Genomic DNA, 25,416 nt, shown 5'->3' with positions numbered 1-25,416 from the left:
ATCTGTCAAGCGATCAAGTGGCAGCGGCGTGGCTAGCTCCACGCTTGCACTCGCTCTCATTCCTACAAATAAAATCCCCTGCTTTCAAATCTCAAATTGACACTGTTTGAATGCAACAATTATCTGTTGAGCAGTCAACTGACATGTGTTCAAGAACTTCTCCCTGTTAAACTCATGATCTAGGTACTCTGTGCCCATGAGTCATTTCTGCAACTATGAGGAAACGCAGCACAATGCGCATTACCGGCAGCCGTCGATTCCTCCCTAATGAGTCGTCTATGTTTTTCCACCGCTCACGCCCAATGTGGCTTTGATCTCCGGTTTATTACGCTGACAGCTAATTGATTGTCTCCACCAAAATAAGATGGGTAATTGCCTGTGTGTAAATATGAAGGGCCGCTTGTCGTCCGGGCAGCCCCATTAAGGATGAAAGCGGCACACTTATCTCCACATCGCAAAGACTTTTTGACAGTAGCCTGACGCTCAAGGCAGCCCGCTGACAATCAAGTGTCTTTCACAGGAAGAGGTTAAAAAAAAAAAGGCCGCATGAAATTGCTTTATGACACAGTGGTAATCCAAAATGGAGATTATTCGGTTAATACGTTTTCCCCTTCAAAGTTTTTTTTGTTATCAGCGTTCTTTTGTTCCTCCGACAGGTTGTTTGAGGACAAGAGGCCGAGATAAGGCGGGCTGTAAAAAGACTCAAGGTCAGGGACTTTTATTTGCACCACTCCACACAGGCACCTGAATGACATGAATGTGGCCATGGCACTTGAGGCCTGCTTTTGCCCTGAGTGACATCTTGAACGTGGGCGTGGCACCTGAATCCTGCTTTTGCCTACTCGTGTCAATGAACATGTCTGGCGGCAGTGACACTTTTCACTTGCGCTTTTTTACTGTCTACCATCACCTCCTTTGTCTCATATGATTCTTTGTTCCTATGGTATTTATGGCATGCGATTCTTTCTCCCTCCCCGGCCTGTCACTCTGGCTGTAAAAAAGAGACGCAGCTGTGTGCTTTGAAAGCGGCTTTAGAGGCGCTATCGCCTCCGCCACGACGGCACAGCAGGTTGCGTCTGTGTCATTGTCTGACTTGACTTGAAGCTGAGGAGGAGAACGCGCAGCCATTTTTATTATTAGCGAGCGCTCCTTCGAGTAGGGTTGCTCTCAAAAACTGGAATTTGTGCAAAACCAGTTCAAACTGATACATGCTTCCTGCGGTGTGCTCTGAATAAATTGTGGCCTGCTGGGTTGTCATGTGTTGTTACAGAGATGCCAAACGCTGAGGACACAGCTAGCAAATGATTTTTGGATGGATGAACGAACTATGCAAATCAATCATTAAAGTTTACATTGAGTTTTTGATAACAATAATAGGATGCCAAAGCATAACATCCCGAATATCTCAGGAACTACAGTTTATTTTGCTTCTGGTTGTCTTAAGAGTAGTCTAAATAGATTTATAAAATAAAATGGGCAGTCGACAAAGTTGTTTTGCGATGTAGGAAGCTGAGGTAAGACATCGAAGGAGCGACTGAGTTAATGAGCTCACCGGAGGGAGGCACAGAGGAAGAAGCCGGTCCGCAGGGTTCAAGTGATAGATTAAGGATGTGAGAGAGTCTTTGGGATTGAGGCTGATTTGGGAGGAGGGCGGCCATCCCGTCAAGCATGGCGGAACAAAGTGGCGTCCGGCCGGTCGACTGTGTGCTGGTCGGCTCGAATGCCAAAAGAGGCGGAAATGAAAGTCATTACTGTCAGAGCGCAGCCGGCTTCATGGCCCAAACGGGATTAGACGCTGCATCCGACATTGTTTCTATACATTGCTAGATTTAAAAGTCAAGCGCAAAATGGGATTAAAAAGAGGGAGGGGCATAAATAACCTTCAACGCCCCCTCCCTCTCCCATTTTGTATTTCATCTGTGCCTTCCTTTCATGTCTCCTTCTTTGCGGCCATCCCACTCCCGGTCTGACACATGCCTCTCCCACGTCCATCTTGCCATCATCAAACTGCACAGGTGGGCGACAACTCCCACGCCGACTTTGATCTATTTCCACACAAGAAACGCGCATCGTTCTGGGCTCAATTGGTGCCTCAAATGATGCAACTTGATTCCCCTCCAACTGAACCCTTTTCACCGCCTCGCTCGACTTGAAAATGTACATAGGTGTGTGAATGGCAGTCCACCCTCTTACCCAGGCAGTAAAGACTGAGGATCGCCGATCTGAACGGAACAGCTCTGTAGAAGCACACCTTTATCGCCTCACACATCTGCTGTGTTGATCCTCATGCAGCTCCTCGCTCCCATTAGAGGCCATTGTTGAACCCCCCTTCCCTTGTTGTCGCCTGCTTTGAAGAGCTAGCCTCCATTTCCTCTGGCGGCAATCGCTTGTGGCTTGGGGTGTGTATACACCAAACAAACTTGAAACAGAACCCTCTCCTGCCCTCCAACTCCACCCCCTGTGCTACATGGACTGGCCCTTTTATCTCCAGGCTTTTCCTAGCCGGGTCCGCGTGAGCTGACTTCCTCCTCATGGCCCAGCTTGATAATTGCGGTAAGCTTCCCTCTTGGTTTCGTTTTCTATTGTCCCCCCCCCCCACCCCACCCCAGCCCAAATTCTTGGCTTCGGCTCCAGATAAAGGGATGAATACTTCAAAGGGGTCTCACAGAAGAGTTTAACCCCGAGCCGAGAGGAACGGCAGCGCACAATCCTGTCATTGAGACCAGTTAGCGATCACAATGCCACGAGCTCTGGCCAGGACAGCGCCGGTAGACATGCGCACACCCGCCGGCGTTTATGGCGGCAACTGAGGTGGCCAGTAGCAGTTACAACCGCCATTAAAAAAGCCTTTCAAGTCGTTGAAAAGGATGTGTTTCACGACTTCATGACAGCGGCAGCAGAAACAGCTCTGTCTCTAATCAAACATTTGATTGATGCGCGCACTCTATTTATAGTGCTCTTTGTATCTTGGGGTGAGTGTGACCTGTCCCGGTAATAATAAAATATTCTCCAACCGAGTGATGGTTACAGCCCGTAAACTCTTCTCTGCAAGCCCCCTTTCAAAGGGGTTCTTTTTTTTTGGGAGGGGGGTGGCAAGAGCCAAGGATGCTCGCAGTCAGTCGCAGATCTCCTCTGGACGAGCCAACCTCAAAGGGGACCTCCCGTGAGCCTCGTTGATGAGGCCGGACGTGAGAGCCCAACTGGCCCTCACTACCGGTCAGCAGGGGCCCATGCCATCGGTCCAGCGATGCTCTCCACCCCGGCGGGTTTTATGGCGGAGGTCAAGCCGATGCACTCTTGCGCAGCTTTTGTTAGCTTAGTCTTATTGAGCATTGTGCGTCTCGGTTGCCGTTGGACTTGCCGGCTGGCACTGTTTTCACTGCGATTCAAATTGTTTCATCACCCTGAATGGTTATGGTGCATTGAGTGCACCCTGCATCAGCTATCTGTTGCTAAATAAATGGCGACATCGTCTGTCTGGTATTGTTCATTTTATAGCCGTACGACCCACATGAGTCGCTTTGAATTCAGCCTGTAACAGATGGCCTAGCTGTTCACGGTTCATCTTTCTCCACAGAGTATCTTAACGGACACTTGATTGGGAACACCTGCACATGTACAAGGTGCCTCCATGCAGCGTGAGAAAACGCACAACTGCACGTTAATGCCACCAGGTGTCCTTGACTTCTGCGTTTGTTTGTTCCTGCCTTTAGCTGGATGTAATATTCATCAATAGTGAAGTTCTTATCTCAATGACTTCCTCTGTGAAGATTCTGGGCCCGTTTGGTTGAACGCAGGAATGTTGTTTTGTTGTTGGCAACAGTTAGCAAGCTAATTGCACAATTATTATTCTGCCTGTTGCTGTAGTACATCACGAACAAACCAATAAATTCTGAACAAATGAAGTGAAAGTGGATCATTTCCTGAGACACACCTGATGGACGCTCTCACCCAGCACAGAGGTTGGGGATGTCCAAGCTCATCAACCAAGATGAGAACTGAATAAAGTAGTCAACATATCGTGATAGCCCAATAAGTACGAGTGCCACAGTGCATAGTGATCGGACCGAGCGTTTAAGATGATGGCTTGGTAATGCAATCTCAGCCGGATCTGAGGTTTTGTGCTCAAATAACATGCTGTCCAGCTTCTGGGCGTGTCGCCACTGGCGGGTGCTGTTGAGTGACGTCTACTCTATGCAAGTCTGCAGATGGGTCTTTTTTTTTTAAATACAGTACTATATATACCTTACCCTGCGTGTAATTACTGCATAAACAAACTGGGTAGAGGGTCTCCAATATGCGCTCTATCATGCCGTTAAAAATCCTCTTGGAGCGAGCGTCGCACGTCTGTGCACGCGTTGTGCATCCCCGAGGCTTCCAACGGGTTAATCTCGCAAAGTATGCAGAGGAAAAGGAGGGGTAAAAAAAAATCCCTTTTAAAGTTGATGTAGCAACAGAGGGATTGCAGCGATAATGCTATTGGGGCGGCGGATCAGTTACTTGTGACGCGCCAAAGCCTCGGGGAGTTGGCGCAAGATTGCTCGCCTTTGATAAGGTCCTGGTCACGCAACAGTCGCGCCAAACAGTCTCCCGAACCCCCTATCCCCCGTTCCCGTTATATGTGTGCCTACGCTGACGCGAGGGATACACACGACACGTTTCCGCTACTTTGTTGGGAGTTTTTTTTGTTGTTGCTTTTTTTTAACACAACGCGGCCGTCTCGGGTTGTTATGCAGCTTCCAGGACCCGCCGGTCGGCACTTACTTTGAAGTGAGGGAGGGAGGCAGGCAGTCGCCTTGAGGAGAAAAGGAGGGCCACAGTTGCGCCATGGCAGCCTGAAAGGAGCAGGCGGTAGGTGGAGGCGAAGGAGGAGACAACGACGACAGGGAGGAGGAGCGAGGAAAGCGCTGTTTTTCCGCCCCCTTTTGGCTCTCGCGCTCCCCTTGCCAGTTGCATTTTGCTCTTCGGCAAAGCGTGGACGGATCGGACTCGCGGACGGAGCCGAACGTGGCGACCAAGCAAGCCGGAGGAGAAGGGGGCCTCCCCGCTGTGGATTATAAACCTTCCGTGGATACACTTGGGACTATTTTATACGTGAAAGGAAAGACAGAAGGAGCGAACTCGTGTGAGTCGATGGTAAGTTTGTGCTCGCCTTCCCTTTTCTTCAATGGAGTTCACTTTGATGTGCCGTTGACTCTCCTTTGAAGTTGCCGTCCAAGGCAGTTGGGAGGCGGGGGGGGGGGGGGGGGGTTATTTTAGAACATTTTCAACTCCAAAGGACACATTCAGCCAATTATTTTGACTTAGGCGTCGCTTTTATTGACAGCAGGTCCGTTTTGCCCCCAAGATAATACGTTTTCTAGGACTACTCTAGATGCTCATATTGGACGTTTTACACAGATCTGAACGTAAAAACGTCTTAGACCAAAAACTCATCAGAGTACCTAAATTGTGTGTTCTGAGTTCTTGATGACGTCAAAATACCGAAAACAAGTCTTAAATGAATCTAGTGGTGTGCAGAAAACTTGGTCAACTATTCTTTGGCAATGTTTTTCCCCAGTAATGTGGGTTTAGTTTGTCCCATATTTGAGTCTGTCAGGTACTCAGTTGGTGCTCGGAACAGACGTGAAGCACATGTCGCGACTGATCCAGAAACCTGGACTGGATGTATTGGTGAATATCCTTTGGTGAATATGCCTTTTCGCGCAAATGGATTGTTCAGGTCATACTCAAAGACTTTTGGCAGGTTTTAGCGGTTCGTGGTTTAAGTCTGAATAAGACTCGTTTTGTACAATCGCGCCTTCTCGCAATTCTTCCACTAAGTGTGCATGCAACATGTTAAAATAATGGGAAAAAATAGCAATGGGAGGCATGCCTATATTTATAGAGCTGCGGAATTTGCCTCCTCCTGTGTTGACTGCAATGTTTTTCCTGTTAAAGTTATCAAGGGGGAAAGCAGTCTCCAATTGAGGTTGAGACGGATCAGGTTTTGATTAGATCAATACTTTGTATTGTAGAGTGAAGACAGGCTGCTCGAGAGAAGCTCCCCGCTGACATAAGAGAGTGAGAAGATTACAAGCAAAGCTCAGAAGGCGGCGGGATCATCACGCACGCGTCTTTGCTGCTGCCTTGAAGAGCCATGAGCTGGCTGCTCGTGGACCACATCGCCAGCAGTTTCCGAGAAGATGCTCCTCGACCCCCGGTGCCTGGGGAGGAGGGCGAGGCGCCCTGCTACCCCGGCAAACGCACCACAATGAAACGAGAGCCCAGCAAATCTGTGGCGCTCGGCCCGCCGGGCCCCTCGGCTCGGAGGAACGAGGATGGTCTCGGGGAGCCCGAGGGGAGCGCCTCACCGGATTCGCCGCTGTCCCGCTGGACCAAGTCTCTGCATTCACTCCTTGGGGACCAAGACGGCGCCCTCCTCTTTCGGACATTCCTGGAGGCCGAAAGGTGCGCAGACGCCTTGGACTTTTGGTTCGCCTGCAACGGCTTTAGGCAGATGGACCTGAAGGATAGCAAAACGCAGCGAGTGGCCAAGGCCATTTACAAGCGCTACATCGAGAACAACGGTGTGGTGGCCAAGCAGCTTAAGCCCGCCACCAAGACCTTTATCAGGGATAACGTCAAGAAGCAGCACATCGACTCCGCTATGTTCGACCAGGCGCAGATGGAGATCCAGAGCAACATGGAGGATAACGCCTACCAAATGTTTCTGTCCTCTGACGTTTTCTTCAAGTTTGTGAGGAGTGGCGGCGAGAACGCCATTCACGTCAACCCCGACGGCCTGAGCGAACTGCAGGTCGTGTGCGGATATCTGCCAACACTCAACGAGGAAGAAGAGTGGAATTTTGATTTCAAGAGCAAAGCAGCCGCCACGGGACTGCTGGTGAAGTCGCCGCGGATGGCCGTGACCGTCAAGGGGTTGGAGGTCATGGAGAGGGGCTACAGGTATGACGTTTTATTCTTTGGCTTCGCGTAGGATCGTAACAAGTGGCTGCCATCTTTATGGATCTTGAAGACAGTCAAACTTTTTTTGCATCCCATGATGTGCGTGTTTGGAAAAGTCCAGCAGTAGACCGGTTCAGCCAGAATGTGCCTGAGAAAATACAGAAAGTCCAGTTTTTAGGGCAAGCGTCGGAAATGGCTAGGAATTCTGGCCTGCCTGGAAAATTTTCGGTTATTTCAATTTGAAGTTAATCGGAGAAGGGCTTATTCCCAGAGTAGAAGAAAGAAAAGAAAGAATCACATGACACTGTTTTACTGCAATGCGTTTTAAGTTAATCGGAGAAGGGCTTATTCCCAGAGTAGAAGAAAGAAAAGAAAGAATCACATGACACTGTTTTACTGCAACGCGTTTTATAACGATATTACTTAAGACAAAAGCGGCGGAAGCGTTTTCCCATTGATGGTTTTTTGCCCTGTCACCATTGTCAGCAGCAGCCCCAGCATAATTATTTTTGCTGGCCCTTGTGCACATTTCCGGTGCTTTGGAATTATTCCGCGGAACTCAGAGGATCGTCTCTCACCAGGAAAGTTCCAGAGGACCATGCTTGCAAACGCGCGTTTACAAAAGATAACGCGTCGGTCAGGCACATTTGGTCTCGTGGCCAACAAACTCGACGTGTCGTCTGGCGGGTTCATCTTTGCAGATATCTTCGGGTTAAAACCCAACCGTGTGATGCTTCTTCGGCCCAGCCCCCCTCAGTATCTTGTTGTCGTCGTCCGAATTCAAAACATGTGGAAGCCATTTCTCCCCCGTCCGTCTCTTTGCATCTTTTCATCAGACACTTGGAAAACAAACAAAAAAAACAAAAAACCCAAATGGTAGCAGCTACAGTTTAGAATAATGCCCCCCCCCCCAACCCCATCACAGGCCCTCTTTCCTGTTTGCGTCAACCCTCGTCTGATTCCCTCCGCCTTTCTCCACTTTTATCCTTTTTCTTCCTTTTGGAAAGTGAGGGGAAAGGAGCTGAAAAAGGGAGGAGGAGGGGGCTGGGGGCCGCTTAGTGCACTTCTTGAAATAAAGCGAGGGAGGAGAAAGGATAAATGAGAGAGGAAGAATGCAAGGCCAGCTGTGTTAAATACCTGACTCTGTGCGAGCCCCTGTGAAGGTCAAGTCGACTGCCGGGGCCCCAAGACGCTGTTAGTCATGCTAGCCCGGCCCTCTTTTTCATTCCTACTCTCAGCACACACTCGCGTGTCGACTGTGCTTTTTTTTTTTGCCTGGCCGCTCCTCCTGGTCGCCTCCCCCTGTACCGTGGAAAGGATGCACACGCAGCGGGACGTCAACCTTGAAGAACGTGTGAGTGCGAACGAAGGAAGCTGCTGGCCTCTCAAGGCGGAGAAAGTGGAACAGAAAAGGGGGGGGCGGCGTTCCCATTGCTTTTGAAATTGAATTTTACATAACCTAGTAGCCATTTGAGGGCTTGGCTTGCATCACCTTTGACACAAAACACGAGCAAGATGCGACGCACATGCACCTGCGTGCCCTTGTTTACTCACCTGAATGTTTGCGGCGTCTTTCAGGTGGTCCAAGGGAGGAGACATCTGCCATGTGGGCTCCTTTGCTCCCGTCAGCAGCACCAACGACAGCGAGGTGTCCAGCGATGCCTTGACAGACGACAACATGTCTGTGACCGACAGCAGTGTGTAAGTGGGAAAGCATTTTTTTTCCTCGAACCAAGCGCATACGAAAGAAGCTTTTGAGTGATTCCAACCAGAAATGTTTTGACGAGCTCTTGCGCCTGAAGACACTTAGGTTGGGCCCCGTGATAGCGTGCTTGATGGAAAGAAAGAGTCCCCGAAAAGGGCAACACTGTTGCGTATCTGCTTCAAAGGCACCGAAGCCCATTTTTCATTCGGCCTTACTTTGCACTGTTGCGCGAGACCCGTCATTTGTCCTCATTCTTGATCAGAACGTCGGTTTAATGGGCCGCAAACGTGCGAATGCCATGCACGGATCAAGAAGTGAATAGAAAAGAAGCAGGGGCTAGGGGTGGGGGCAGGAGGACGCAGTTGGTTGGAAAGAGAAAGAGAAGCGGCAGAGGGGGAATTTTTGCTTATATCTTATTTATGGATTTGCTTGGACGCTGGGGAATGCAGCTGTATTCGCGCAGACTTCAAACATTACCTTATCTTACAAACCAGCCTTTTGATGTGCGGAGATCAGAGGCAGCGCTTGCCAAATGAAGATTGGGGAAGGGGGGGCGAACGGCAGCAGTGGGGGCTACGGCTCTTATGCGCATGACTGTGGCATTTCAAAGCTAAAGTAGAAAATGCTGCTCACTTCAAGCTCAGTCACCAGCAAAGGTGAAAAAAAAAAAGTGCCAGCCAGCCCATATGGTGGCCGGCCAAAGGAAGGAAAATGGAAAGGTCTGTCAACCTTTGGTTTTTAGCGACACTTTGTATTGATCAGAACGATGCGGTGAGTTGTGCCATTACACCATCTGGGAGATTGTAACCGCTGGCTAAGCCTAGAACCTCTAAGCACGATAACGTTTAAGACACGAATCTGCGTCACTTTTGGAATTGCAGAATTTGTGCCTCTAATCCAGATGCGCTTGCAGATAAATTTGAACTTCAGACAAGTTCGTAGGCATCTGGGTTAGCAAAATTGTGGCTAATGCTAGCTGAATTGTGCAAGGCAGGGAGGGAAAGAGGAGGAAACATGGCTCGTACTACAACAGTAACCCTGAAACTGCAAACCCTTCAAGCTCACTTTGTTTATTTTTAATAAATGTAGTATAACGTGAATCAAAAATTGATATGAAGCAAGTCTTCTTTAATTTTGGTGTAGAGCAAAACACTCAATTAGTATCTGTTGGTATAGCACCAACTACTAGCCATAATATTCTTTTATTCAATTTGTCTGAACAAAAGAATACTATGGCATAACGAACACAATCCAACCAAGCACTAACGACTGCCAAGGATGATTTACGCTGTCAGATTTTTTTTGTTTTGCCTCAAGTATCGTTGGATGGTATTGGCAGTCTACACGAGTATGCGCTAGCTCAAATACCATTAGCTGATGTCCTGGTGCCCGTCCCCATTTGAAAGGCGACGCTTTACACTCCGCACAAACAAAGAGCACAAAGTGGAGATCGCACGCCACCATTTTCCTCTTCGCTGAGTTCATCAGCGGGTTAAACGGTGTTGCCGTGCTCCAACGTCACCTCATGAACAAAGCCGTCCAAGTGGAAACAGAAGCCGAGTCCGCGGCGAAACGGACACCCCGACTAATTGAAGTGAACTCGGTCTGAACCAAAACAGGAATTGGCTCGGTGCATCTTTAATCTGCCATTAAGCCTGAAAGATGAGAAATGGCATCTTCTGTGTCTGTTTTGATCCTTGAATTTGTCTGACAATGAGTCATTATTCAGGCGCTGTGTTTGATGGTTTTTCAGAGATGGCATCCCTCCTTACAAACTGAGCTCCAAGAAGCTGCTTCAGAGGGAGATGCAGCGGAACGTGCGCATGAACAGCCAAGTGTCTCTGCCTGCTTTCCCTGTAAGTAGATTAACGCACGCATGCACGTAGGCAGACATGTGAGACTTTTTCAACCCAGTAGCCCCGTCATTTCCATACCACCCTCTGTTCCGGCGCTCTTGGTTCTATGAATAGTTGTACGCGGCAATCCCAACAACAGCAGCAAAGATCTGAGGAGGAACGTCAAAAGACCCCGCCTCCCACCCGCGCGCACGAGCCCTCTCGCTACCTTTGGTGTCACCTCCAACCCCCCATTAGGGTTCCTTGAACTCTGCGGGAGAGCAGAAGGTCTCTAAGCTGTTTATCGCCATCGTGCTCGCAACGCGCCAGGGTTCTTCTTCCCCAACCCGTCATGCAAATATGGAGAACACAGATGCCAGATGAGCGAAGATCTCGCGTCGCTTTGTCCCGAGGGCTCGGAAATGAGCCCGACAAAGATACGTTCTCGCGCATGTGTGCGTGAACGCTGCGCTTTGATCCGAGGATGAATGGAGCACGCGCGCGGAAAAGTGACAACTTCACGCAGAGCGTGCACCCCCCACCCCACCCCCTGAGGTGAGGGATCGAAAGGAAGAGTTTGAACATGTCATGTGAGCTTTCAGTTGGTCAAAGGGGAGTTTCGAGCTTAAGGCTATTAATGGAAGCTAACTTGAGGTTTGGGAAGAAGTGTGAAAATAAACTTTGTGTAACCTCAAGTTTGGTTTTGACACGCACCAATTTTTGGGGGTAGAGATGTTCAGATTGGCTCTGGCAAGTTTTCTCCCTCTCTGGCGCGCCTGCTTTGCTTTCTTTTCACTTTGTTGGCCTTGTTGTTGTTTCCCCCGTCTGATTTTTGGCGATGGCTGCCATTCCCTGGGTGCCGCACGCAGCCTCAGGCTCCATCGGAACGCTTCTTTTACTGACTTTTTTCTCTCTCTCGCCTCCCCTTCATCTCTACTACAAAGGAATGGGAGAAAACAAAACACCCCAAAAAAATAAAGAAAGCCTCAGTACGAAAAATGCAAATAATTTAATACGAGCATGTGTGTGTGTGTGTGTTGTGTCACTTAGTAGCTGAAAGGTGCCCAGCGTGTGACGGGCAAGGGGGGCATACATTATCTCAACCTTTCTGATCTTCCATCCTTTTTTGTGGCACCTTTTATGTGGCTCCTTTGCTCTCTTCACGTTCTTTTTCTCTGCCCTCCTGCGCTCATCTTTGCATCTCGATCTGTTTTTAATCCCTCATCCTTCCCCCCTGGAGTTCTCTCCTTACCCCCTGTCGACATGTGCCTTTTTATTCCATAATGTAAAGCGAGCGCTTCCCGTCTATCTCCCCTGACAGCAACACCTCGCCCTACCCCTCACTGCGTTTTTGATTTCTGATGGAGGGTGGGGGGGCACACTTTGAAGTCGGACGGCCTGAAAGAGCCCCGCTAAGGATGGCCGAGGGAACCGGCCCGGTGCAACCTCCTCCCCCCCCTCTTCTGCGACCGCACCTGTCTCGGAGCGCTTTCAAAGACGGAGGGTTGGGGTCCTTAAGGGTTTTGCTTCTCTCTGCAGCGCGCCCGGTGTCCTCCCAAGGAAGGGGTCACGGTTGAGCCGGCAAAGTTCGCCGCTCAGCTAATCTCGCGCCTGGAGTGCTTGAAGAGGGAACAGGACAGCCTCGGCTCTCTGGAGGAGAGGCTGCAGCAGATTCAGGAGGTTTGTGTGCTTAGAGGACACCTTGGTCACGGCTTTGTGCGCTCCTCTTGAAAATGTGCGTCTTTGTCACCAGGAGGAGGAACGAGAGGACGCAGAGGTAGTGGGAAGCGCTCAGCAGGTTTCCCCCCACCCACAGAGCCTACTTCCCAGCTCGTCCGAGGAAGACCCCCAGGCCATCCTGGACGAGCACCTGTCGCGTGTCCTGAAGACCCCCGGGTGCCAGTCCCCGGCCATCATCTGGCACTCGCCCCGCTCCCGCTCGCCCGATCATCGGCCCTTCATGCGGGCCGGCTCAGGACTCAAGGCGGGTTTCCTTTCCGGTCCTGACCAGGGGGCCTTGGTGCTCGGCCTGGGCCCTGACGGGACCCTGGTGGGCAGGCAGGGCAGCAAGCACATCCACCACCACTACATCCACCATCATGCCAGCCCCAAGACCAAAGAGCAGTTTGAGAGAGAGGCGGCTCTGCGCGTGCGCACTCTATGCTCCACTGGTGGCGAGTTCCCGCCCTGCCAGGGTTATCAGCGTAGCCGCAGCCTGGGCCGAGACTTGTGCAGCGCCGTCTCCGCCGATGCCAGCGTGGGGTCAGTTTTTCTCCTCCTCTTAGCCGTGGTCGCTATGCTGTCTGAGTCGAGAGCAAACGCATAAACTTTGCCGACAGACGTTCCAGTTCTCTGTCGCGACGCACGCGGCGCTCAGGGCTTGAGGAGGGCATGGCCGAGAGGTGCACCGAGGAGTGCGGCCACCTCCAGCCACCAAGCGACACGGCCGATCCCGCTCGCAATGTCTTGCAGTGGATTCTCGAAAGCAAGCGACAAGGCAGACACAAGTCAAGGTGAGCAAAGTTTGGCTTTGACCCAGCAAAATGCCCATTTTGGGACGCTGTTGGGAAAATGGAACGATAAGAAAGTCGACCTTGTCCTTAGTTGAGTGGAATTTTTATTTTATTATTTTCTTGCAGTGGTGCCCAGAGCAGCAAAAAATCTTTTGGGGTCTCCTCGACCCAGACTCACACATGGGGTGGCGGCGGAAACTGCGCTCATCTTCGCGGCCACCAGCCGTCGCAGCCGTTCGTCCAAGACCCCGCCATGCCCCCCCTGCCCCCTCCCAATACTTTGGCCCAGCTGGAGGAGGCGTGCCGCCGACTGGAGGAGGTCTCCACTGCCAAGAGCGCTAAGCAAAGGTGCGACGTGCTTTCCAAACCATGAATTGCACTCGATGCTGATGATGCTTTCTCTCCGCAGGCATTCGATTTCCAGTCTCCAGCGAGACAAGAGCCACGTTGTGCCTGTGCAGACTGAGGGGTCCGCCCCTGTGTCTCCTGCAAACTGCCTCATCATTGCCACCGGCCCCAGTCCCCAGTCAGACGAGTATGTTGCATCATCTCTTCACAATATGAGAGAAGGCAAGCTCAGACCCCCACAGCGGCAGTCTTCTCACACCTTTTGTCTCTCTCTCGATGTCTTGCAGCACTGCAGAGTGTCGAAAGAGTTTGACGACCCACAGGCCGTGTGACGGTGGCGGCGGTGAGACGGTGGTGACCTACTTCTTTTGCGGGGAGGAGATCCCGTATCGGAGGACCATGAAGAGCCACAGCCTCACTCTCGGTCACTTCAAGGAGCAGCTGCGCAAGAGGGGCACCTACAGGTGTGTACCAGCGCTTGAGGAGCAGTTCCCTTATTGCGAATTACCAAAAATTCAAAAGATGCCGACGCCAGCGACTTGGCTCCATTTATCCCCCTCAGCCAAACACATGAGGATTTAGCTGTCGTTTTCGGTTCGGGGCTGTCGTTTTCGGTTTGGGGTAGCCGTACTCGATGACACGATTAATGCCCGGAAGTACCCTGGCACTTGGCATTTTCGGAAAGGTTGTAGCAAGGGAACAATTTTCATGCATCTGCACCGCTTTGTGAAATGATTAGCGATCTGGCAACACGGCGAGGTGTTGAAGCTGGCATGTCTGAGCAACATTCAGCGATACTGGCCCAATGACAGGTGTAACTTATGTTGTGGGTTTAGATTCAGGCATGCGTGCACGCGTGTGTTTCTGAAGGCGGAATGAGAAGGACAAGAGGGAGGGTGGCTTTGTGACAGGGGTTAGTGGGAGAGCTTGAACTGCACCGATTTGGGTCCCATCTGGTATTGATTTCCATGCTAAGGCACACTTAATACGCCGCTTTGAAGCCTCGGCTGCTTTCATTTCGCCCAACAAAGACTCTCACAAATGGCCAGCATGCAAATGCCTCACTGATGCCATAGGGGGGGGCATTGCTTCGTCTCCCGCTACCCCCCCAAAGACCCGTGATGTTTGCACATTTCTGTCAGTATTGTAGGCTGACAATATTTAGACTTTGTTTCAAGGGGGGCAAGATGGCACCAGATCTGGTGCTTGCAATGTCACTAGAACTCTCTGAAGGCAAAATGCTCAAGCGAGCCTTGTTTGGGCCACTCCAATCGCTATTGCTGCTATCCCTCCGGCTCGCTATTTTGTCTTCCTGTGTCCTAGCGTCCACATTTTTTTGATGTGGGGGCAAGAGAGAGCAGAGCGACAGGCGGGCGCTTTATTAGCAGCCAGAGAATGTGTGGACTTGGGTCATTTCTTCAACATGGCAGCGGTTCAACAAAGAACAGTAATGCTGCGCCCTGCCAGACGATATTGGTGCCAGATGTCAGTGTAAGCAGAGCAAGGGAGGGAGGGAAAGAGAAAACAGAGGGGGGGAGGCAGATGTAGCTACATAAAACATGTTGGAGTGGAAATTCTGCCTCTGTGTCTGTTTCTTCTGACCTTTTGATGATTCCTCTTGATACTCCATTGTGTCGGAGTGATGCTCGTAATTATCACTGGTCTTGTATCCTCAACACGTTGACACCTCCTGTACATTCGTTCTCATGTTGCAGCTTTTCATTAATGGGAGCCCGCGTGCTCATTGGCCAGCGTCAAGCCCACCTCCCCCCCCCTCGCCTTCCTCTGCCATGTTTTTCTCAAGACTATACTTTTTATAAGTATTGTGTATTCTCGTTAAAAAACAATACACACACATTCCAGTCGAACACACACACCGTGCAAATCAAGCCATTTTTCCATGACATAGTTAATGACTAAATTCTTTGTCTGCCCCCCCTCAAACACACACACAAAGACACGCACACACAGTTGGGAACTCACTCCTGCTGCTTCCTCTTCCTCAAAAATGAGGATGGTGCTGTGTGTCATCATTAACGGCCCAGTGAAGTCATTGCACACATGATCCTTGTTCGCTTGTCTTCGACAGAGCAACCCCGTTTTTATTGAAGAAGTGTCCTAACGTCATGTGCGTTTTTGCATTTGCCACAGATACTATTTCAAGAAGGCCAGCAACGAGTTTGAGTGCGGCGCCGTATTTGAGGAAGTCTCGGACGACGGCTCCTTGTTGCCCACCTATGAGGGCAAAATCCTGGGCAAGGTGGAGAGGATGGACTGAGACCGATGAAGGCGCGACTTGTCTCAAGTGCACCGCTAAACTCTTCAGAAACGTGTCGACAAGACTGAAGGTGAATGACCACTCGTCAAGCAAGCGGAATGGAGTGGAACAGAGCGGACCCTATGCCTAAAATTATTGTAGTGTAAAGATCTGAATTGTTATTTATTGAAACTATCTCATCCCCACAACCTGACAATTCCGTGGACATGCTTCTGATAATGGGCGGGAAAACAGAAAATGACTCCTTTTTTTTTTCTGTAATCCTCACTTTAACAAGGAAATTATTCTTTTCGGCTGCAAACTTCACCAATACCTCTGCTGATTCATGGGGAACAATCCTACATTTACTGCTACTATTTGTGACGCCCACCCCTTTCATTTTCTCTGAAGAGCCACTTTCAACAAATTCTCCTCTCTGGGACTGGTCTTGATCCTTCTCATCACAGTGCCTTGGTTTGAGTGGCGCAGGCGTTGCACAGATAGCCTTCGTCTCCGCGAACAGAGAAAAAGACGTGTTTACATCTTGAAGAATTTTGAGCAACAAAAGCGCGACAGCCTGTTCCCCAAATGTGCTTTATTGTATGTGCGCGTATGTATGACCGAGTTGATTTGTGTGCAACTCAGAGCTGCATGATAATGACGAATTTTGTATGGAGTACAGCAGCTGTGCCTACATGGATTCTTGCCGTGTTTGACCCCATTTTAAGGGGTCCCGTTACTCCCTTGATTATCACAAGGGGCCTAAAAATATTGAACTAAAGATATTTTTATGCATTTTTTTTTATCTATATCTCGTTTCATCATCCTTTTATGTTTTATAATATTTTACATGGCTTTGTCAGCTCCACTTAAAACTGTAAATTATGCATTCTATAGAGCTCGGTACTTTAATTATTGTAATTATAAAGAGATGTAGCCTTTATTAAAATGTTCTATTTTTCAAATGAGCAAATGGCTTCCTATGGTTTTCTTGCAACGGAGAGACTTCGTATGGACGGACTAAAATTAATTGGAATGTGTGCAAGTTAGTGTTGTTAACTTTAATCCGCATCCACCCTGCTGTGGTGAGCGTAACTCGCCGGAGAAATCTCTTGTCAGATTTGCATCCATTATCAGCTCTTAATTCAGTCCCTGTTGGAAATTAAAGCACATTGCATTAATTTGGCCGCCAGAGCCCAGCTGTGTTTTTATGCGCGAGCCAAGCATCCATCTTAAAGTATGCGATAATGAGACTGTTAGACAAAACATGCTATTTACACGCTAAACTATTTGGCCTCCTGCGCCCCCCCCCCTAAAAAAAAACAAAAAAACGCCTGCGCTACACGTGACGTCACAAGACAAAACAACATGGCGTCGTCCTGTAAACAAACAAGGCGTTACTAGGTTAATACCGACTTCCTGTCTCAGTGCTCGGACACGCCATATCCATTCAGCAAAAGACATGTAATTACAGCGGCTTGCAAATATGTAATTTTAATTTCAGAAATAGCCCGCTTGAAAGGGCACCGTGATGCAGTTGTTTTCAAACAACGTAAATAGGGAATTTTTCAGTTTTAATTTTAGCGCCGGATTAAAATGCTCGCCCACTTGCATCCGGGTGTGCACTATTATAGCTAAACGCTACGTGGGAGTCGCTTACAGGAGGACAACTCAAAAGTGCCTTTTGGCGTATTATTAGCCTAACAATTTTTCATCTGGATGCTGGTAATTTACCTATGCATCCATTTTCTGTTGCGCTTCTATCCCGTTTTTAAAGCACATGTGTCCTTGGAGTCTGTACTTTCTTCCTTCCCATCATGGGCAAGACTGAAGATGAAAGGGAGCGATCTCAAAACGCTGAGCAAAGAGCAGGGCGAGAAGATGATGAATATAGGCACCAGAGCAGACAACACACCACCAAGTACATTCGGTCTGGAGCTCTGCGAACTTTGATGAGTGACGATGACCGCGGGAAATGCAAGTGAGCTTTGACCAAGTTACTCCAAACTGTTTTCACTGCTAACTGTCGATTAAAAATGTGCAGACTTTCAGTCTCGAGGCAAAATAATGCCACAATAATGTTACTGATTGCAAGGTATTGTTAACACTTTAAATTGCGTCTAAATAACGAATTTGGGTCAGACCAACAGTATTTGTGAAGTTACCACATTCGGACATAGCTTTCCACAGACTACGTTGACAAAGGGATCTTTATGTGAAATTCGATTAAAAGAAACCCACCCATTGAATGAATGGTAGTCTTAAGCGCGCAGTTTTTCCGCAAGATCACAGTGGTTGGGATGGCATCATGCATAATTCAGCGTAAATATGTAACAGCTCGCAGGTGGCTGGCATGCGCAGCACCTGCCTCCCTCCTTTTTTCAAGTGGCTCCGGCTTTAAGAGCACAGCTTTCATTCTGAAAGGGCATCGTGATATTGTTCAAATAGCATTTGAGGGGCCACTTTCATCAGCAAAGGTCAGTGCATAGATTTGAAGGGCAGCTTTTGGACTCTTCACAAGCGCTCGCTCAGCACTGGAGGACCTTGTCAATGATTCTTTTGTGTCCATGGCTATTTTAGATGGACTATTTTGGATTTAGGGGACATTTAAAGGTCCTTAAAGGTAACTTGGACGTGACGCAAAACCAGTTCTTGCTGCTCATTGGCTCAACGGTCTCGTGGCAAGTGGAATGTGACGATACCTAGAAGTGGCATCTTACTTTTGCCAATCACCTGTCCAAGATTTAGCACACCTTTTGTCAGCTTCAGAAATTCTGAATTTACAGTTTTGCATTTTTTGAAGTAGTATCAGCGTGTCAAGGGGATGACAGGACAGGACAGGGTGGTGTGAGGTGTCAGGCCTGACTCCTGCTATTTTGTGTGGAAAGCAACGTTGTTGTTCCACATACATGAAACAGGACAGCGACTGCAAGAGATCCTTTTGGGCCTTTTGCATTGTTCCGTTTACATTCTTGCGACGGCGACACCGTCGGTGTTTGGTGCGTTGGTGTGACTGCGTGCCATCCTGCCGCCGCTGCATGCTCGCTCGCTCCCCCGTGTACTATTGTTCCCCTGCCGTGGCTGTCCAACATCCGCTACCTGCTCTCTGTCCGCATCAAAGGCTCCAGCTGTGAACATCAGCGAGGCGGCAACCTAAACAGGAAGTGCGGCCGGGATCACTCACAAGCGCTTTGATTAGACCAGTCAAGTCTTTGACGTCAACACTCAATTGTCTTTTTTCCAAAAAGAGACATGGAGCCTTTCCTAATTTTTGTATACGGTCGGCGCCAGGGTACTTCCGATTGGTAGAAAAGCAAGAGGTGAAACCATGGTGGGAATTTGTTGTGTATTGTCTTAAAAGATCTCACAAACATTCGGCCAGTTAGCGATATGAGCAAGCAAGACCCCCGATTCCAGGTCCCGAAACCTTATGAGCATGATCCAAGACAGCCGTGGGAGACTGTGGTCTACCTAATGGGGGGCCTCATCTGGAACCGGGCCAGGCGCCGCTGCGGTAGCCTCGAGAGCACGTGAGCAGTCATATGACCCGAGAGTCCTGCGCCTTCGGGCTCCGAGACAGACGCCATCCATCAGATGGGAACGAGCTGGCCTATGATTGCGGCTTCATTTTGATGACCATTCATATAGTGGCAAGTCATAAAAAGATAGCATTACAGGAGCTGAATGGTGCTTTGGAGCAATGCGGTCATGTTGTGTTTCCCCTTTAGGAAGACACTCGATCATGTAAAGTGGAATCACGTTGGGATCCGCTCTCTCACCGACCTTCCCGCCACCGGGCAATCTAACAACAACCATGCTTTTATATTTGCTTGCCAGACATGTCCAATTGTTGTGGCTTCCTCCTCTCCTATTGTTTCCATGGCTCCTTCTGGCTGTCGGGGTAGTTGCAGGCGATGGGGCTTAGGGAATGACGAGGAACGGGTAGGGGCGCTTAAGAGCGCATGTGAAGTTTTACAGCTTACCACGTCTTTGGATTTTGCTCGCTCGTACGGTCTTTTCCATGACGAGGGGTCGCTCTTCCTACAGCGGCCCATGAAGAGAACCAGAACCGCATGTTCATGTTCATGTGCTTCTTGTTTGGGCCTGGAGAGATGATGGCTCGTCTTCGCACATATCTCATATCTCAAATCCAAACATCGCACTGATTAGTCAACAACACGGATACTCTCGCGCCTCCCTTGAGCGAAACCCGACACGACGGAGCCCGATCTCAGCAGTTCGAGTGCATGATGCTCATTAACGCAAAAGGAGAAACTTTTGACGTGACGATGTTAATTCACTAACGGATTTTTTGCAGTCAAACACCGTTTTTGATTTGTTTTCATAACATCTTAGATGTCCCAGATCAGGTTTCCGATCAGCGAGTGGGCGAATGTTAGCATGATGTCAGTGGGCGCTGTGCATTCACCGCAGTGGAAGCTGGAGAACACCAAACCTGCCTTGACTCTGTGGGGGAAAAAAATGTAAAAAGCGCATAACTCTTTACAGCCGTTTTGGGGGAAGGGGCTCGTTTCTATGCACGTGCAAGCCAAAAGCAATCATGAAAAACAACATACATGCATCATCCTGAAGATACCTTTTGATATCTTTGCTTATCTGCACTCCCCAATAGCTCGAGAGCAGCAGGGCAATAAAGAAAGTGCCAAACATTTGCTAGTTTTTCCAAAGCAAAAGAGTGCAATGTCTTAGAAATGTAGAAGCAAGGGAGGCTGTGATCCAGATGAAAAGAGGGAAAAAAAAGTCTGAGAAAAGGGGAGAAAAAAAAATGTTGGTTCTGCTCGTCCCCGGCCAGCAGACCGGGCGGTCAGAGTTGGAGTAAACAAACCCGCGTTTGATGTGTGAAACACTGAGTGGAGTAAACAGAAACATTAGCCCGGGTCAGCAACAAGCGAGGATGATGGAGAAAGTGTGTGTGTGCGCGCTTGTGCGTGCGCGTGAGTGTGTGCGTGTGCGTGCACGCGCTCGCACGTGTGCGTGTGTGTCAGGGGGCTGCACATTCCTAAAATGTTGGTTGTTCCAAGCTCAAAAGCAGAGACCGGAATTCTTGCCGTGGACTTTGCTGACTGCAGTTCAGCATTCAACCTGGCGCACTTTGCATCATATGCGCGCCATCCGTCCACGCTCTGTATACTGGAATTTCCCTCAATCTAAAGAGATTATAAATAAAATGACACAGTCGACTCACTGCTTTGTTGTTTTTCTTGGCTTTTGCTAATGATGTCTGATGAGAGAGCAAGTTAGTACTAGCGCACATTTAGTGCGTGACCAAGGTGACAGTAGAGATGGCTCCTACCATGTAATGTGCATCCCCAAAATTAGGGAATAATCGAGACACACTTGTACTCTGCGTCGTTTAAAAATTCATCCAGTAGTGGAGCTATTAAATGCTACGTGTTAGCATGACAGTGTGCTTTTGATCATATTTGACAGACGGGACTTTTTGTGTTAGCCTTGGTTTTTCAGAGTCCTCACCCCACTGTTGTATGGTGTTCCACAGAGTTCGATGATGGGGCCCCTGCTGTTTTCATTGGATTTGCAATTTCCAATCCCAGAGTTGAGGTGTGTTTTTCCTTTCACCGGCGGGCAATATACTGCTGCAGTTCTCATTTAATCACAGCCTTTATTGTGAGGTGTCCTTTTTTTGTTTCGCCTCAATGGTTCATTATGACAAGGCACAGCGACTCATTTTCATGTTGCATTCTTCAGACAGCAACTGGGTTCAAAGGGGCGCAGATATTCTAACGCTGTGATCATTGTTGTGGATGCACAAAGTTTAAACGGCCTCCTTATGTTGGCCACTTAGGACCGCACGGCGCCGTGTTTATCAATCGGCGCACATCAGAGGCCCGGCGATACTTTGGTGGACCTTTGAACGGCGGCAAAAGGAAGCGCGCCAGGCGGAAGAATCCTAATGACGTGTCTTTGCCTGTTTTTCCAGCCTTGAAGAAGTTCAAATTAGTCTTTTAAAAAGGCAGAATTCAAAGGCGGGAGCATGAAAAGGGGGGCAGAATGAAATGTCGGCACTGCGGCGTTAAAAGCGAGATGGAAGATGAGAGATCCTGGGCTCTGACTTTGGTGTGACTTCAAAAGCGTGTGTTTAAAGCGGCAGGCCTTAATGTTGGCCCGATAGCGCAACTGTCACATCTGCGCGACCTCCCGCAGCTGGCCGCATGGGGACCCATGTTGTGTCCACGTGTGTGTTTGTGTGTGTCATTTGTTTTCTTTGCTTTTGTGTGTGTCAGCACTCTTGTGGCCCTCGCTGCGGGTCTTGATGCGATTGTCTGCGTGGCCTTTAATGTTTGTGGTTTTGATGTCGGCCTTCGTGTGTGTGTTTCTGTGTGTTTCTGTGTGTTTCTGTGTGTTTCTGTGTGTTTCTGTGTGTTTCTGTGTGTGTGCGTGCGTGCGTGCGTGCGTGCGTGCGTGTGTGTGTGAGAGAGGGTGAAGATCTAGGCCGCCGGGCTGTGGCCCTGGCTCGCCGTGCACGCAGGCCTCCCACCAGCCCCCCACTTCTCTTTCTTGTTAAGATTCAAACGCTGATAGGCTTTGAACTGCAGCTGTGGACTCTGTGGTCATTTGGCCACTTTAGTTCCACAAAGCTAAAGTTCATCTTAGTGTGCCACCCGCTACATTAGCACCGCATTCATTGCACATTGGTGACATGGTCAACCAGGACCGTGGCACTCGACTCCTTTATGAATCTATTCCACTCAACTCAACGTGACCAGTGATCTAATACGATGGCGTAAAAACGATTTTCCCGTTGGAAAGGATGTCGGGCAGCACAGCAGGGATTTTCTTAAGGTTAAAGGTCAAATTTAAAGTTTGTTGGGCTCCCTGTTGAGTGCATTTTCTTATATGGCTATCATAAACGATATTGAATTGTTGCTGTTCTTGATGTTGGTAACATTACGACTGTCGAGATTTTCTTAAGCAAGGCAGCACTTGCTCAATTATGCAGAAACCTTTGTGTTTTCAAGTCCAACAGGCTGCTTACTGCTGAGAGTTGCCTCTCTTCTCTTGCATGTTTGTTCTCATTATTGAGCACAGACATGCGCACACAACACGCACGCACACACGCTGGCCTTTGTGCCTTGAGCGCAACAGGGAATCTTTCCGTGGATGCTGGTCCATATCTTTCATTTCTCTTTTCAAAGAGTCCAATGTGTTCCTATGAGCTGATCAAATAAAAAGTATCCAGTGGTCAGCACCTGGCTCCCCACTGCGAGGTCGCCCTGGACGTGGCGGGGGGTAGGGGGTCAGGGAACCACCCCGATCGCCCCTTTGAGCAGTGACATCAAAGCTCTCCAAATTGTCTGTGCATGCATGTGTGTATATCATTCATTTTACAGAATGTTAATGTTACCCAACCAAATACACCTTGCATTTGTTTTCCACAGAGGATAATGAATATATGCCAGTGAGTGTTTCTTTGTATGTCTACGTATGTTGCCGCATTTGAACACGTGCCTTTGCCTGTTTTTCCAGCCTTGAAGACGTTCAAATTCGACATATCATGGAAAATCCACTTTTTTTGCTTTTATATTCATTCTATCAAAACAAAGAATTCAGATAAAAGCATCACTGTTCCACTTTATATAGACCACAACTGAATGAGTAAAACGTAAAACAGAAGAACTTATTAACGTGATACGTAAACTTTAAAGCTTCTCGTTTTGCAAAATTCGATCACTATGAGCAACGGATGCTTGTTGTCGAAAAAATATGCAGAGAAACTTACCCAGAAATTACCCCCCCCCCCCTTTTTTTTCTTAAATAGTTGTTGTGCTTGTCGCCGTGTCGTCATGATGAAAGTGATCCGGCATCCTGCGCCAGCACGGAGTCGGGACCCGCCTGATTAAAAATGCTGAAGTTCCCTGCCGGGTCTTTGATGCGAGACCCCCGGGCGCCCAAAGCCAGCCAAGGTTAGCGCCAGCTCGTGTAATCCTTTATGTTGAGCCCCGACACTGCGAGACACCCAGCTGAGAGGCCTGACGGTCACAATCAATCATGTCAGGGACGCATCACGAAGGTCGACTGACTGGCCCGCCCTCTGTCCCCCTTAATGACACACTCTGCTTTAATGAGCAAATGAAGCAAAAACAGCACCACAAACACCAACTCACGAGCAAGTTAAGCAAGCCGTGGGCCCATCTCCATTGCTTACATCTCTGGGACTCTTTGAAGAGGAACACCAGGAGAGCGGACGTTTACCCTTGAGTCTTCTTAGCCCAAAGTCTCCCACAGATTGAAGCCACCGGCAGCTCCGGTCCCTTAGGACCGGACCTGGATGTATTACCCCCCTCTCAGACTGACGTTTGTATTGTATGGATGCAAATCATAAGACAGATGCCAAACGTGAAAGATTCCCATCCGCGCAGCAGAAGTTAGCTTGGGTTGTCAAGGTTGCGGTCTCAAGCTGTCGAAGGACGGTGGGCGTGAGGGGTCAAAAATATGAGACAAAGATTTGCTGCTTGGTGCGTACAAACGAGAAGTAGCAGGACAAGTGTACCGTGTCTGCGTTAAATGAAGAAATCCCCCAGTGAGGGCATCAAGCATTAGTCTGTAATGTTCTCTAGTGGCAAGTCACCAGGAATATGTCGAGAATGCAGCAAAGGATGACGCATCAGACCAGAATATGGCATTTTTAACCGTTTGGCTCCAGTCGGCTGATAGTCTGAATGTCTAACAGTTGGAAGGTTGTCGCTTTATTGCGAAGGAAGTTTATCCCAATTATTTAAGGCCACGAAGTGCTTCGGTTCTATTATTGTAGCTTTTCTCACTTGCGTCCCTGGTAAATTGGATCAACAAACCACAAGAGTGGAGTTGGAATTTATTCCCTCGACCCTTTCAAAGCCAACTGGCCCAAGTCGGATGTTACTGTATCCAAAGTTCACTTTCTGATAAAGACTTCACGCTTTTTTAGATCACGTGACGGTGGCGACACAAGCGCAGAAACAATTTTGAAAGTTTTGGACACAGCCAACAGCAGTTGCTAGGTCACTGCCGCGGGCTAATTAGCAGCGAACTTCCCTCCATCTGCGAACGGCTCGCAGTACGTGACGTATTTGATGAGGCACAAAATGCTAACTTGTGCCTCAAGCAGCAGACCAAATTGAACGTTGCTTTCCTCTGTGATCTAAATGCAGATGTCATTTTAATCACAGCTTGCTGGCTCTTAAAAGAGCATCTGCATGTCTGAAGCTGCTGTCTGTGCCCCGACAATGAACCCTGGCTCCTTTTTAGATCTTCCCCCCGTTCTTCGTCTGTTCTCCATCCAAAACGGAGATCAACTGAGCCTGCTCAGCATTTTGAAGCACACATCACAGAGCATGTTGTTATTTTGATTTGCTTAATTGTAGCGTGCAGTGTGTGGGCGCGTCGTGATGGATGATGTTTTTCCTTTTACTTTATTCACTTTTTCTCTTAGAATCTCAAGCCCGGCCTTAGAAGCAACGTGAAGTCAAGTGGAGGCTGCTTAATACGTTTGGGTGGAAATTCTAAACCATAATTTGTACATATCGTGTGCATGGGATTACGATGGAGCTTGTTTTGAAGTTTGTTTGACAATATGTTAATAAAGTTGCCTCATCTCCGGCCAGGAGCTGAGGAACCTGAATGTTTTGTCGTATTTGAAAAAAAAAAAAAGGGCTTTTTAAAAGTAACTTTTTACAATAACGCTTAACTGTACTGGTGACGGTGACTCGGTGGCGCACTGGGTAGCACGTCCGCCTCACAGTTAGGAGGGTGCGGGTTTGATTCCACCTCCGGCCCTCCCTGTGTGGAGTTTGC

The 25,416-nt window shown here is 48.9% G+C and overlaps 1 protein-coding gene across 3 annotated transcripts; it reads left to right on the top strand.

The window, feature by feature from the left end:
- Positions 1-4,620: 4,620 nt before the first annotated feature.
- Positions 4,621-25,243, top strand: LOC147044718 (axin-2-like). 3 transcript variants are annotated; one of them, XR_015068516.1, is made up of 13 exons: positions 4,621-5,136; positions 6,018-6,948; positions 8,527-8,649; positions 10,407-10,509; positions 12,028-12,168; positions 12,242-12,750; positions 12,828-13,001; positions 13,128-13,349; positions 13,411-13,536; positions 13,637-13,813; positions 15,501-15,697; positions 23,405-23,549; positions 25,055-25,243. XR_015068516.1 is itself a non-coding variant. In XM_085934188.1 (11 exons), the coding sequence occupies exons 2-11, from the start codon at positions 6,140-6,142 to the stop codon at positions 15,625-15,627; spliced, it is 2,511 nt and encodes an 836-aa protein (XP_085790314.1). In that variant the 5' UTR covers positions 4,622-5,136; positions 6,018-6,139; the 3' UTR covers positions 15,628-16,571. The 3 variants fall into 3 exon arrangements, 1 of the variants encoding a protein (XP_085790314.1); XR_015068517.1 differs by lacking the exons at positions 23,405-23,549; positions 25,055-25,243 and adding an exon at positions 16,018-16,571; XM_085934188.1 differs by lacking the exons at positions 23,405-23,549; positions 25,055-25,243 and having other exon boundaries at positions 4,622-5,136; positions 15,501-16,571.
- The last annotated feature ends 173 nt before the right edge of the window (positions 25,244-25,416 follow it).

The sequence above is a fragment of the Syngnathus leptorhynchus genome, chromosome 16 (genome assembly GCF_054491065.1).
Source record: "Syngnathus leptorhynchus isolate UIUO chromosome 16, UIUO_Slep, whole genome shotgun sequence".
Taxonomy (NCBI): Eukaryota; Metazoa; Chordata; class Actinopteri; order Syngnathiformes; family Syngnathidae; genus Syngnathus; species Syngnathus leptorhynchus.
Note: the sequence above shows the minus strand (reverse complement) of the source record. Positions and strands in the feature narration are given on the sequence as shown.

Bases quoted from the DNA above. Each gene is read 5' to 3' on its own strand.
- LOC147044718 (XM_085934188.1), top strand. From the start codon at position 6,140: ATGAGCTGGCTGCTCGTGGACCACATCGCCAGCAGTTTCCGAGAAGAT. The intron at 8,650-10,406 runs GTAAGTGGGAAA...ATGGTTTTTCAG, and splicing joins TCTGTGACCGACAGCAGTGT to AGATGGCATCCCTCCTTACA. The intron at 13,002-13,127 runs GTGAGCAAAGTT...ATTTTCTTGCAG, and splicing joins CAAGGCAGACACAAGTCAAG to TGGTGCCCAGAGCAGCAAAA.